Genomic DNA, 15,519 nt, shown 5'->3' with positions numbered 1-15,519 from the left:
CAGGGAGCGAAAGGCTATTTACAATTTGTACAGAAACCAGATGGCAGTTATAAGAGTTGAGGGACATGAAAGGGAAGCAGTGGTTGGGAAGGGAGTAAGACAGGGTTGTAGCCTCTCCCCGATGTTGTTCAATCTGTATATTGAGCAAGCAGTAAATTTTGTAATTCTGTCAGAGACCGCAAAGGACTTGGAAGAGCAGTTGAATGGAATGGACAGTGTCTTGAAAGGAGGATATAAGATGAACATCAACAAAAGCAAAATGAGGATAATGGAATGTAGTCGAATTAAGTCGGGTGATGCTGAGGGAATTAGATTAGGAAATGAGACACTTAAAGTAGTAAAGGAGTTTTGCTATTTGGGGAGCAAAATAACTGATGATGGTTGAAGTAGAGAGAATATAACATGTAGACTGGCAATGGCAAGGAAAGCTTTTCTGAAGAAGAGAAATTTGTTAACATAGAGTATAGATTTAAGTGTCAGGAAATCATTTCTGAAAGTAATTGTATGGAGTGTAGCCATGTATGGAAGTGAAACATGGATGATAAATAGTTTGGACAAGAAGAGAATAGAAGCATTCGAAATGTGGTGCTACAGAAGAATGCTGAAGATTAGATGGGTAGATCACATAACTAATGAGGAAGTATTGAACAGGATTGGGGAGAAGAGAAGTTTGTGGCACAACTTGACCAGAAGACGGGATCAGTTGGTAGGACATGTTCTGAGGCATCAAGGGATTACCAATTTAGTATTGGAGGGCAGTGTGGAGGGTAAAAATTGTAGAGGGAGACCAAGAGATGAATACACTAAGCAGATTCAGAAGGATGTAGATTGCAGTAAGTACTGGGAGATGAAGAAGCTTGCACAGGATAGAGTAGCATGGAGAGCTGCATCAAACCAGTCTCAGGACTGAAGACCACAACAACAACAACAACAACAACAACAACAACATGTAGCACTAGTACTCAACAATATGCCTGTCTGCTGTTGCTGCCAGAATGAGAGAGAGTGAGCTGTTTGTAAGGATTTTCATTTTTGTATGAAAGTGGGAAATTCTTTAACATATAATCTTAATAATGCAGTAGCCTTTACTCCGCTCATGGCTTTGCATCATTGTATAGTTAAACAGTTTCACTTCTTGAGGACATTACAGCTAGCTAGCTTACACCTGTATTCGTGGCACTGCCCATGCCTTGCCTTGTCCCTTGCAGCTGGCTGCATTGGCACTCCTAAAATGACTTGCAGCATCTCTGAGTCACTGCTACTATTGATACCTGTTGTAGGTGGGCACATGAAACAATCCAAAGTGAAATATTCGTTCTCAATTTTCCTTGTATTTTGAAAAATAGTTGAAGAAGTATTCATCACCTATAATTTCTTTGGTCTTGCCTAACAAATGTGTTCTTTAAAGAATTACTGTGTGTTGCTTATTGATATGCTTTTGTATTGCAGTTTTAAAAGCAATGACAGAGATGATGAGGCTGAGCGAGTGCTTTCTGGAAGGAGTGTGATTAAGCCCCTGTATAGCTCTTTAAATTTAGTTTTCTGTGGCTTTCTTAAATCATTTGAGACAGTGCCAGGATGGTTACTTCTAAAAGGTTTTACCAATTTCTAGCACAATCCTTGTCCATGACATGAATGAATTGATTGTTATATAATGCCTAAATTACAGTGATACAGTGCTATAAAGGCAATAAGTAAGCTACTCTACTTTCAAATGGAAATTCATCTTGTCTCAGAACTTTTCACTCCTTTGTTCAAAAAATTTCTAATAATGTTACAAACCTATAATAAGATAGCTTTCTCTCCTAAGTTAAGCACTCTTTAAGATCTTGATATTTGTCTTGCAGAACCTTGCAACCACTCTGTCAACTGAAATGATCATGTCCTATGTTTAAAAATCCTGCAAATTCCATATATCTTTCATTTGATTTGCCAGTTCCTCAAATTTTCTCACTTTTTTCATTTCGTTCTCTGTACTGTGTGTTGGAGTAAGAGCAATATCAGTAACTTTACCAGTCTTATTTTGTTACTGATAATCATTCCTAGTTTAATGTTGATGGATCCATAGCCATCATGTAATCATTGAACATGGTTATTTCCTTTCAAATAACTTCCAGGAATTCAGCCAGGTAACACTTTCAGTGTTACCTGGCTGAATTCCCGGAAGTTATTTGAAAGTTGTATATGCCAGGAGAAACTCAGGTCTCACATGGTTATTTCCACTTATGACTGTAAGCAGAAATGGCCATGTGTCAGTATATCTGGTTTGTAGAAATCAGTGGTCTTATCAGTCAGCACTGGTCAGGCCTAATGCAGCGGATGATGATTGTATTCCAAAACAGAAGTGGGTGTATACTTAATGATATAGTGGTATGCCCTCTCTCCATAGTACATTGCTATTACCTATGTGCTGAAGTATTAATTTTAATAACTTGTTATAGCTACACAGGTACACGGCTTCTGAAAATGGAGGGTAATCAGCCATTATATGTTCAATTGATTTGCCTCCTGACTCCATACGCTACATCTGTCAGTCACTTTCATCTTCAGCATGTCCTTCTCGTAGTTATTATGGTACAGCATCAAACCCTAATCTTTCTTACTTTCTTTAAAGCTGTATTGAAATAAAGCTACTCCAAGATTCCCTTGTCACTGGAAAATAGGATTTTTGACAACAGGTATTGAAATCACTAGAATTTTTCTGTGATTTATGACTATGGTCTTCAGTATGTACATATTTTAAATTAATATTCTTGTGTTCTGTCTGACCTGAAGTGCTGCCTCAGTTACATATTCTCAACATTGTGAAAGTCTTCTCATCCTTTATCACGGATATCACTAGGTGCAGGCAGATGGGGTATACAAATTGCGAGCCGAGGGGGGGAACTTGGCCACTGTGTACCACTAACATTATCAAATCCAGAATAACATGCCAACCCCATGAAGATAGAAGATTAAGAGATAAGCACAAGGAAAAGAAAGAGATTCTTGTGTTCTGCCTGATAGTCCTCTACAACTAAAACAGTTTCAGTAGGGGTATTTCTGATACCAATAATCTATGTGAGCTGTCAGTTGTGAATAGATTCTTGTCATCTTGCAGTATGTTTGTTCGTGCAGAAGACTGCAAATAACAGACAAACTGCAGCCTATCAGATGAGAAGGGACAAATAATTTTAAGCCTATAAAAAAAGCTACAGAGTAATAGTAGTCTGTGCACTACATAGTACAGTCATGTTTTCTGTGTTTTAGGTGGTGGAATCTAACTGTTTCTAGTCTCGGCTTGAAAGCACCTCTAACTGTACTACCATCTGTAACTTGCCAAGAGGCAGTTGACATACTGAGGAAGGAAGGTTATGATCAGCTGCCAGTAGTGGATGAATCAGGGTGAGTCAAAAATAATGCTTCTTATATCATAGTCTGAGAGTTCTGATAATGCAGTGCTCCACCGAAGTAATGTTTAGAATTACTATGTTATACAAGAAGTCAGATTGCACTGGCCATATTCTCAAAAGAAGTAGATCACAATTTCTTCCCTCTGAATCAGATTAGTACTTAGACTTAATTCTGTGGCACTTACAGACTATATTTATAGAACGGCAAAATAAAACTTGGCTTAAAAGCATCTTTGCTGTTTTGTGACAATGTAATCTAAAAAGCAAAGAGGTCATGAATCAGTCTCAGTTATTACTATTTCTAACATCTTTTATATAGATTAACTCTCTTGTTCATTAAGTGGAGTAACTTTTCGTGTCAGATGTATAAACATTTCCTGGGCCAGTTTTATTTTGGTGCTTTAAAATCTACTCACCAAGCAGTGGCAGAACACACACATAAAAGGAGGTTATAATGAGGCAAGCTTTGGGAACCAGTGGCTCCTTCTTCAGGCAGAAGGGTTGAAGGGGAAGGAAGAAAGGTGAAGCAAAAGGACTGGAGAGATATAAGAAATGGGGTAGATTTCAGGAAAGTCAACCAGAACTGGGGGTCAGGGGAGACTTACCACACAGGATGAGAAGGAAAGACTGATTGCTGGGGCTGTTTTGGATGAGATTTGAAAAAGATGTTTTCCAATCTCGTCTGATGCAGTCCCCAACAATGAGTCTTTCCTTCTCATCCCATGTGGTAAATCTCCCCTGACCCGCGGTTCAGGGTGACTTTCCTGAAACCTACACCTTTTCTTAGACATCTCCAGGCCTTTTCCTTCACCCCTCTTCCTTCCCCTTCAACCCTTCTACCTGAAGAAGGAGCCACTGGCTACCAAAACTTGCCTAATTATAAACTTCTTTTACGTATGTGTTCTGCCGCCATTTTTGAGTAGATTTTTTTTATCTATCCAATTAAATTATTAAAACTCTTTACAGTTGTTGTAAATTGCATTTGCTATGTACTGTGAAATACATCTATGATTACTTGCATTTAGCAGTTTAGGACATTCTTTGTGTTATATTATATGCAATGTTGCAGACTTCATTATTAGACAAGTCACAAAGGTAAGTAAACATTTTAAACTCATTTGTGTGACTTTGTTATTAATTTGTGAAACAAATACTAACAAAGAGATAGAGGGGCTGGCCAGTACTTACCTCAGCTCAGTACAGCCGATAGATACACATAAAACAGAACTGAAAATTTACATTCCTAGCTTTCGGAACTTTGTTCCTTCATCAGGGAGGAGAGAGGGGAAAAAAGGGAAGAAGGGAAAGTGGATTCAGTTACTCACAACCCAGGTTATGAAGCAACAGGGGAAGGTAAACAGGGAGGGTAGCAAGGATGGAGGCATGGTTGTCAGAGGGAAGCCAAAGATATTCTACTGTAAGTACTGTGCCAGCTTCAAACCAAAGAGGATGCATACAGAAGTAAAGAGGTATATAGTATAAAGATAAACACAACTATGTAGGATGAAAAGATGCGTGAATGGCTAAAGAGGAAAGGGAAAGAGGAGAAGACTGAAGAGTGAATGGGAGTGAGGTTGTTTAACGTAGGTTCAGTCCAGGGGGATGGCGGGATGAAAGGATGTGTTGGAGTGCAAGTTCCCATCTCCGCAGTTCAGAGGGACTGGTGTTGGGTGGGAGAAGCCAAATGGCACATACGGTGTAGCAGGTGCCTAGGTCCCTAGAATTATGCTGGAGGGCATGCTCCGCTACTGGGTATTGGGCATCTCCTAGGCGGACAGTTCGTCTGTGTCCGTTCATGCGTTCAGCCAGTTTGGTTGTTGTCATGCCGATGTAAAAGGCTGTGCAGTGCAGGCATGTCAGTTGATAAATGACATGTGTAGTTTCACACGTAGCCCTGCCTTGAATTGTGTATGTTTTACCAGTAGCGGGGCTGGAGTAGGTGGTTGTGGGGGGATGCATGGGGCAGGTTTTGCAGCGGGGTCAGTTACAGGGGTAGGAACTGCTGGGTAGAGAAGGTAGTCTGGGAATATTGTAGGGTTTAACAAGGATGTTACGGAGGTTAGGGGGGCGACGAAAGGCAACTCTGGGTGGTGTGGGGAGAATTTTGTCAAGGGATGATCTCATTTCAGGGGTTGACTTGAGAAAGTCATATCCCTGGCGGAGTAATTTGTTGATGTTTTCGAGGCCAGGATAATATTGGGTGACAAGGGGGATGCTTCTGTGTGGTCTGGGGGTAGGAACATTGTTGTTGGACGGGGAGGAATGTATTGCTCTAACCTCCGTAACATCCTTGTTAAACCCTACAATATTCCCAGACTACCTTCTCTACCCAGCGGTTCCTACCCCTGTAACCGACCCCGCTGCAAAACCTGCCCCATGCATCCCCCCACAACCACCTACTCCAGCCCCGCTACTGGTAAAACATACACAATTCAAGGCAGGGCTACGTGTGAAACTACACATGTCATTTATCAACTGACATGCCTGCACTGCACAGCCTTTTACATCGGCATGACAACAACCAAACTGGCTGAACGCATGAACGGACACAGACGAACTGTCCGCCTAGGAGATGCCCAATACCCAGTAGCAGAGCATGCCCTCCAGCATAATTCTAGGGACCTAGGCACCTGCTACACCGTATGTGCCATTTGGCTTCTCCCACCCAACACCAGTCCCTCTGAACTGCGGAGATGGGAACTTGCACTCCAACACATCCTTTCATCCCGCCATCCCCCTGGACTGAACCTACGTTAAACAACCTCACTCCCATTCACTCTTCAGTCTTCTCCTCTTTCCCTTTCCTCTTTAGCCATTCACGCATCTTTTCATCCTACATAGTTGTGTTTATCTTTATACTATATACCTCTTTACTTCTGTATGCATCCTCTTTGGTTTGAAGCTGGCACAGTACTTACAGTAGAATATCTTTGGCTTCCCTCTGACAACCATGCCTCCATCCTTGCTACCCTCCCTGTTTACCTTCCCCTGTTGCTTCATAACCTGGGTTGTGAGTAACTGAATCCACTTTCCCTTCTTCCCTTTTTTCCCCTCTCTCCTCCCTGATGAAGGAACAAAGTTCCGAAAGCTAGGAATGTAAATTTTCAGTTCTGTTTTATGTGTATCTATCGGCTGTACTGAGCTGAGGTAAGTACTGGCCAGCCCCTCTATCTCTTTGTTAGTATTTGTTTCACATCTTATATGAGGTTTTCCATTAATCATTTAGATCACCTATATGGTCCACATCCTTCATTGTTTTGTCCCTTTTGTTAGCTATCACTTACGTCTGTCATCTTAACACTTTCTCTTCTTCAGTGTTTTATATATACATAAATAAATATTTTCGTCACCAACTGTGCTAGTTTCATCTTCCTCCTATTATCTTGTTCCGTTTATAGTCCTCTTCTCTTTTTTATTTATTGATTTATTTATTCAACATTTCATAGTTTTAACGTTCGTTATTCGCTGTTTCCCAGCCAACAATCACTGCCAACAATCTCTGCCACACCTACCAGTATCATCCATTTCCGTCGATTTCTTGTTGCTGGCGATATTTTTGTGCCATTGGCTATCTTTCTCTGCCACAAGAAAAATTTTTTGGGACATTTCTGCGCCACCCGCGATCTTTTTTGCGGCACGCGCAATCCTTTTTGCGGCACTCGCGATCGCTTTTGCGGCACGCGCGATCGCTTTTGCGGCACGCGCGATCTATTTTCGCCACTCGCTATCTCTGTTTTTGAGCTACGTGTGTTCTTTTTCCCCTGATCTGGACATACTTGCTTGGTCTAGTCAACTTTTTCCGTATTTTTCTTATTTAGTGGTCTTCCTTTGGTATTGAACATTACCAACACAATTTCTTTCCTTCTCGTCCTTCCCTCCGTGTTTTACTCCTTCTTATGATTACTATTTCAACTTTAGTTATTTAATTTCCCTACCCACCAGTTACCCACTATGTACCCCAATCCTATACCACATTATTTATATTCATTCCGGAAACATGCATTCACTGTAGCCAAACTGCAATCCCACATACTTTTCCTCCAGTCCTGCTTAACCTTTGGAATTACCCCTAAAGGGCTTACCTTAAAAGTTCCCATCTCCGGGTGCAATTCCTCCTTCCACCAGTCTCTCCTGGACTTCCAGAACCTTCAATCCTTAGCCCTTACCCAACTTGTCCTGAATCTCTACACTACTTCATGTAACCACCACTCCCAACAGCTCCTATCTCTCTTCAAAGTCCTCCACCTCTCAAACCCTTGCTTGGAGAACACACTGAGGAACATCATCCTAGAAGCCAGCTGCAAACTTGAGTTCCATGCCACACACCACCTGAAAAAACTATCCACAGTGCTAGTGCAACACCTAAGAAGTGGGGTCCCTCTCCCTATCCCTCACAAACACCAACCACAACAGAACCTTCAACAAACCCCCCTCATAGCCAACAAACCTAGCCTAGCCACCCTACTCAATCTCCCCATCCCACCACATACCCCACACAGACCAAATCGCAACTATAACCACAGTCAAATGCCACATATCTCCAGTCCCAATTCAGTCCTAAACCTCTCATCCAGATGCCTCTCTCCTCCAGAGACATCTATTCTATCAAAAGGCTTAACCTTTAGCCCCACACCTAAATTCAACCACACTGCCCTGGTTAAAGATCTCCTCTCATTCACCCGGAACCTCAACTGGAAATATCACTTCACTACCCAAACACAGCCCCCAAGTACTAGACCCAGTGTTGAACCCTGTCTAGAACAGTTCCGACTGCCTTCTCAAAGGGATCCTCCTCCCCTCCCCCAAAACCATCCCTTGCAGACATTTCAGGAATTCCTCACATCCAGTGTTGCCTCCCAGTCCTTCTTGAAGAACATCCCGACAACCCCCAACATCACCCCAGCTGAATCCCGTGCCATTAAGGAGCTGAAAATAGACCGCTCTATTGTCATCCTCCCGGCGGATAAAGGCTCCACAACTGTCGTACTTGACCGTGTGGAGTATGTGGCAGAAGGACTACGTCAACTCTCTGACACCTCAACCTACAAAGCTGTTACCCAGGATCCCATTCCCTCCATCCAGACTGAGCTGCAAAAAATCCTAAAAATCCAAGGTCCCTCACAAGGCCTCACAACGGCTTCCATAGACTTACTCACTCCACCTGAGCCACGTACCCCTACCTTCTACCTATTACCCAAAATCCACAAAGAGAACCATCCTGGCCGTCCCATTGTAGCAGGCTTCAAATCCCCAACTGAACGTATCTCAGCTCTGGTAGACCAACACCTACAACCTATCACCCGCAGACTCCCATCCTACATCAAAGACACAAACCACTTCCTAGAACGCCTCAAATCCATTCCCACTCCTCTCCCACCTGAAACCTTTCTTGTCACCATAGATGCTACATCCCTTTACACAAACATCCCACATACCCATGGTCTCTCTGCCCTTGAGCACTACCTCTCCCAACGCCCACCCGAAGATCTTCCAAAAACCTCGTTCCTTATCACACTTACCAACTTCATCCTCACCCATAATTACTTCACTTTTGAAGGCCAGACCTACAAACAAATCAGGGGAACGGCCATGGGAACCAGGATGGCTCCCTCCTATGCCAACCTCTTCATGGGCCGCATGGAGGAGGCTTTCCTGAAGACCCAACAGCTGCTTCCCCTGGCCTGGTATAGGTTTATAGATGACATCTTTGTGGTCTGGACTCATGGTGAAGAAACACTCCTTAATTTCCTCCATAACCTCAACTCCTTTTCGAATCTGAATTTCACCTGGTCCTTCTCCAAAACCCAAGCCACCTTCCTGGATGTTGACCTTCATCTTGTTGAAGCTCACATCCACACCTCTGTCCATATCAAACCCACAAACAAACAACAGTACCTTCACTTTGATAGCTGCCATCCTTTCCACATCAAACGCTCCCTTCCCTACAGCCTAGGTATTCGTGGCAAACGTATCTGCTCCAGTGACGAATCCCTCAACAACTACACCAATAACCTGACCAGTGCTTTCCTCTCCCGCAACTATCCTGCAGACCTTGTCCACAAACAGATTTGAGCAATACATTCCTCCCCGTCCAACAACAATGTTCCTACCCCCAGACCACACAGAAGCATCCCCCTTGTCACCCAATATTATCCTGGCCTCGAAAACATCAACAAATTACTCCTCCAGGGATATGACTTTCTCAAGTCAACCCCTGAAATGAGATCATCCCTTGACAAAATTCTCCCCACACCACCCAGAGTTGCCTTTCGTCGCCCCCCTAATCTCCGTAACATCCTTGTTAAACCCTACAATATTCCCAGACTACCTTCTCTACCCAGCGGTTCCTACCCCTGTAACCGACCCCGCCGCAAAACCTGCCCCATGCATCCCCCCACAACCACCTACTCCAGCCCCGCTACTGGTAAAACATACACAATTCAAGGCAGGGCTACGTGTGAAACTACACATGTCATTTATCAACTGACATACCTGCACTGCACAGCCTTTTACATCGGCATGACAACAACCAAACTGGCTGAACGCATGAACGGACACAGACGAACTGTCCGCCTAGGAGATGCCCAATACCCAGTAGCGGAGCATGCCCTCCAGCATAATTCTAGGGACCTAGGCACCTGCTACACCGTATGTGCCATTTGGCTTCTCCCACCCAACACCAGTCCCTCTGAACTGCGGAGATGGGAACTTGCACTCCAACACATCCTTTCATCCCGCCATCCCCCTGGACTGAACCTACGTTAAACAACCTCACTCCCATTCACTCTTCAGTCTTCTCCTCTTTCCCTTTCCTCTTTAGCCATTCACGCATCTTTTCATCCTACATAGTTGTGTTTATCTTTATACTATATACCTCTTTACTTCTGTATGCATCCTCTTTGGTTTGAAGCTGGCACAGTACTTACAGTAGAATATCTTTGGCTTCCCTCTGACAACCATGCCTCCATCCTTGCTACCCTCCCTGTTTACCTTTCCCTGTTGCTTCATAACCTGGGTTGTGAGTAACTGAATCCACTTTCCCTTCTTCCCTTTTTTCCCTTCTCTCCTCCCTGATGAAGGAACAAAGTTCCGAAAGCTAGGAATGTAAATTTTCAGTTCTGTTTTATGTGTATCTATCGGCTGTACTGAGCTGAGGTAAGTACTGGCCAGCCCCTCTATCTCTTTGTTAGTATTTGTTTCACATCTTATATGAGGTTTTCCATTAATCATTTTGTTATTAATTTGTTAGAGTGTTGTAGGACCTTTGTTTTTCTACCCTGTTACCTGACCCTGTGACATATCTGTGTAACAGTGGTAGGGAGAAATTATCTTAGTGGTGTACTGCACCAGAAGCTGTTTCACCAACTCACAAACATGGCCTCCCATAACAACAGTTGAAACTCGGCTTCCTCAGCAGTAGCGATGAGGCCTTTACAAAATTGGTGATGAGGGATTACAAAAGTGACTAGCTGATTTATTGTACTGTTAGGTGCTGCATGTACTGTGCAAGTTATCGGTAAAGTTGGATAGTTGGGATGTTACAGTCAGCCAACTGTTGTGCATACAAATAATGTAGCTCAGTATACTGCAATCACCAAATTGAATGGAAGGATTACATGGCTGCCACTGATCACTCAGTGTTATTGTACTAATTGAATACAGCCACAGACCAAGGAAGCCTATAGCTGTTTTAGATAGTATGTTGCTCGTATTTTCATCATATGCATCTGCAACTGTCATTGAGCCTTGACCACTAAAACCATAATTGCATTGGGACTGCATTGCAGTCAAAACTTCTCTGTTAGGTAACAGTTCATTTTTTACAATCAACTGCAAAAGGCAAGGATTTGTATTCAAATCCTAATCCAATACACAGCTTTAATTTATCACAATAATTTTCTAAGCATATACTCTGCATAAAGCAATGCTACTCATTCTCAATTATGTACCAATTTGTTGAACAACATTCGGTCTCTTTGTCATAGCTGTTATCTGCAAGTGCACATTCACCGGGATCAGGAGGACCATTGTTGTTTTAATTTTCATTTAACTAAGATTAATTCATCAAATTTTGTGGGTCCATGTGAATTAAGCTGTTTGGTTGTGGAGTCACTTATTATTTAATAGGAAGCTAATAAGTAAACTTAAGTCAAGAAGACTATAATATTAAAAAAGAACACCAAAAATGTTTTCAATAAATGATATGTTAGCTGAGAGAAAATGAAATAATGGAGGAAGAAATAGGAGAAAGAGAGAACTTCAGAGCAAAAGTAAAATGTTTCAAAGGCTTCCAGGAGAAAACAAGGAGAAAGGTACAGAATGGACTGAAGAAAGAAGAGAACAACATACAGAAAGAACAAAAAACTACTGGAAAGAAAGAAGTTTATTTCATGTTGTCCTTAATGGCCTAAAATAGTAAAAAATATTTTACAGTACAGTGCTCAAAACTGTTGCAAGGATCTCCTACACAGAGTAAAATTAATGTTCCATGATGAAGCTTTTCAGTTTAGAACTAAAAATCTTGGATTTATTGCTTAAGTTTTTCAATTCTACTGGAAGCTCACTGAAGATGTAAGCTGCAGAATAATACACATACTTCCGTACAGTAGTTAAAGAAGTGTTCATCATCATCATCATCATTAGGCATTTTACTCATTGCTGAGTGTTGTGACCTCATTTCCTCATTCATTCTTACATAGTTGAAACTTCAGACAGATGTCTCCATCCACAGCGATCTTCGGCCTTTCTTAATTTGATGTGAAGCGACAGGCTGGTAATCTTCTTGGCTTGATCCAACCAGCTGTTTGCTGCTCTCCCACGTGGTCTTCTGCCCTCAGTTTTTCCATGCACGATATTGTAGAGCTTAGGTGACTATGCAGCCTTGTATGATGCCATTTGTCACATCAAAAAATTCCAAATATTCACCATCTACTTTTATGGTTGCAGTATGGCTATTATAAAGACCTTTTAGTAAGGATACCAGGTGTTTTGGAACTCCAGACTCTTTGAGCACATGCCACAACTTGTCCCATGTGACATAATCAAACGCCTTTTTATAATCTAGGAAGCAAATGTACATTGACACAGAACTCATAACATTTTTCAATTATCTGCCTTAAATTCAAGACTGCCTCTTGAGTACCTTTACCTGACACGAAACCCGCATGTTCTGCGGAAATCTGAGACTGCAGAAAAAGTTTTAGGCATTGATTTATTATATGCAGGAGGACTTTACTAGTATGTGGTATTAATGCTATGGTCCTGTAGTTGGAACACTCCCTAACTGATCCTTTTTCGTGCAGAGGAATTAGGGCAGATGGAGTCCAGTCTTTAAGCCATCACCCATTTTCCACACATTACATATTAAATGTAGGGAATGCATGCCTTCCTGTCCCATCAATCAGCGTTTCTCTGGAAATACCATCTATACCTGGGGCTTTTTTGTTTTTCAGATGCTTGATGGCATTTTCAATTTCACTGTACAGGATATCAGGTTCTTTATTTGATTCCATACAAATGTTCTCTTCTTCGCAGCTGTTTCTTTTGCAATACAGTGTTTCACAATGTTACTTCCACGTAGCTATTGCTAATTGCTTTTCACTAATAATAGTGCCATCTATATCTCCTACCATCCACATGCGCAGTTTGAACTCTTGAGTGATGCTGTTTATCTTCTTGAGTAGGCCATGCGTTTAATTTAGTTTTTGATGTTGTTATATGTCATTACAAATACTGATGAGATACTGTGTCTTGTCAATTCAGCAGCTGCCATGTATTTTGCGCCAAAGTTCTTTGTATACTTCTTCATCTTGAGAGGTTTGTAAGCCACATTTCTTTAGTGTGCTCCATTCTTTGAGGAGTAGTAGAGTATTGTTCAAAATCCAGGGGGTTCTTCGCTTGAGGGGTCTTAGTAACCTGTTATGCAAGTGAAAATCCTGAGCGAATGTGTCTTTGACTCTTGAAGAGGCGTATCATGAACAGCAGACACCATATCTCTTCTTTAGTCTTCACATTCATTTGATGTGTACTTAAATGTGTGCTCACAGACTCTATCAGGTGTCTCCATCTAAGAATGACATGCTTGTTTTGAAGCAGCTGAATTTTTCTCAGTTAGTATGAATAGTGTAGCCCGTTCCAGATATTACTGGGCCCAGAATTATTGCATGGTGTTGATAATGAAGCAAAAATATATTTCTTGTTTGTTGTTCTACTAGCTCAGTTATTTTCATGAGCTGCACTTCTTGAAGGAACAGTAATGACACATATTGTGTTCATATAAACTGTAAATTGCAATTAATAATACTAGAGTCTTCTAAGTGCAACAACATTCAGTTGTTAAATTTATCATTCAGTATTTGACCCCATTTCTTGTAATTTCTGTTTTTACTCTTTGTACTGAACCAATTTAGTTCTCTCCCCTTGTTACATTCTATTGCAGAGTTAATTCTCATGTGCTGTACACTTTTAGTGCCCATTACTTTTAAAAGAGAGGTGAACACTTGCCAATAATAATAATAAGACATTATGTTTATTGCAGCATGCTTTGGCAACTGTGCCTTAACTGTATTTTGCTCCTTATGTTTTATATTTATAGTAGGTTGGTATTAATTTACATTTATTGAAAATTTTTGTAATTAATTTTCACTTTTTGTAGCTATATGAATAACTAATTTTAAGAAGTAAGTGATTGCAAGGAAATGTTACAAGAATTTAATATTTTCATTGATAGCCATGAACATATGAAAAATTGGTTGGACCAAACATTAATGTGTGTTGTATATTGATTTCACAGAAGTGTACAAGGTATGGTGACAATGGGGAATCTGATGTCACGTCTCGTAAACAGCCGTGCGTTACCCACTGATCCAGTGGAAAAAGTGTTGTACCGCCAGTTTCGGAAGATTACACTGGATACATCACTGGGCAAGCTATCCCGTCTTCTCGAAAGAGATCATTTTGTCCTTGTCACTCATTCACAGAGGCTATGTAAGTCAAGTAAATAGTTTTATTTTGGTATATCATTATTTGTACATCACTTGTCTAACAGACACATTTACACCAACAGTAATACTCTATATCTATATATTATTCAAGTCTCTGTGACTATTCTTTTAACACTATCATTCTGGGATCTTATAAAACATTTGAAATACATTTTCGTGTGTGTGTGTGTGTGTGTGTGTGTGTGTGTGTGTGTGTGTGTCACTCAGAACATTATCTCATATCAGTTATTTTCAATAGTTCCCCCCAGCTTTTTCAACACCTCAATTATTTATTTTAGAAACTGAAACTTTCTGTTTTCTCATCCATATTATCAAGTTTTGCAGGAAGAAATTATATTAATACCTTGGCCACAACACATTTTAAGTGTTCAGAACTATAACAACTTGTCTTGAATACATATCATGGTATTATGAGACTTCTGGAGACCAAAAATCCACCTCACTCTGTTCAACCATCAGACCCAGAAAGCAGTAGATACTGGCCCCCAGCTTGAACCCATATTCTCTAATTTTTGGATGGTGTTTGGCACCATTTCCCATTGCCGCCTAATGAACAAAATGAGAGTATATGGAATATCAGATCAGCTGTATGACTGGATTGAAGAGTTTCAATCAAATATAACACCGCATGTCATTCCAAGACAGAAAAATCTTCAGATGTAAAACTAACTTTGATCATATCCCAAGAGAGTTTTATGGGGCCATTGCTTTTCACAATACATGGCATAATCCATATCAATTCAGGCATGCTGGGAAAAAATCTTACCTTCATAGTCTCAGATATTATTGAATTTAGCATATGTTAAAATGAGGGGCTAAGTAAGGATCATGTATTTTTTTGTTTTCTCCAAAAAAATTTCTGCTCTGAGATACAGCCCCCCAAAGATGACACTGCGCATACCATTTTGAAGATGCGAATTTTGAAAAAATTTTTAAACTTCTGTATCTCTGGAACAGTTCTGGGTATTTTGTTGGGACTATTTTTATTTGAAAGATAACTGTTTGATCATTACAAAGAAATCCTCCATTTGGACTTATATCTGTCAAAGTTCTTTTACTATAGCATTCTGAACTTTTTTATAATTTATGGAATTTTTTTTTCCAGAAATGCCAATCCATAAAAT

At 40.9% G+C, this 15,519-nt stretch overlaps 1 protein-coding gene across 2 annotated transcripts in view; it reads left to right on the top strand.

The window, feature by feature from the left end:
- Positions 1–15,519, top strand: part of LOC124546690 (cystathionine beta-synthase) — a 167,003-nt gene that overhangs the window by 133,331 nt on the left and 18,153 nt on the right. For both annotated transcript variants that reach the window (XM_047125056.1, XM_047125057.1), the window contains exons 9-10: positions 3,250–3,384; positions 14,185–14,378. In XM_047125056.1, the coding sequence (XP_046981012.1) occupies positions 3,250–3,384; positions 14,185–14,378 (329 nt within the window). The remainder of the gene's footprint in view (positions 1–3,249; positions 3,385–14,184; positions 14,379–15,519) is intronic.

This window comes from Schistocerca americana, chromosome 1 (assembly GCF_021461395.2).
Source record: "Schistocerca americana isolate TAMUIC-IGC-003095 chromosome 1, iqSchAmer2.1, whole genome shotgun sequence".
NCBI lineage: Eukaryota > Metazoa > Arthropoda > Insecta > Orthoptera > Acrididae > Schistocerca > Schistocerca americana.
The sequence above is the reverse complement of the archived record's forward strand: the minus strand, read 5'-3'. Positions and strand labels throughout refer to the sequence as shown.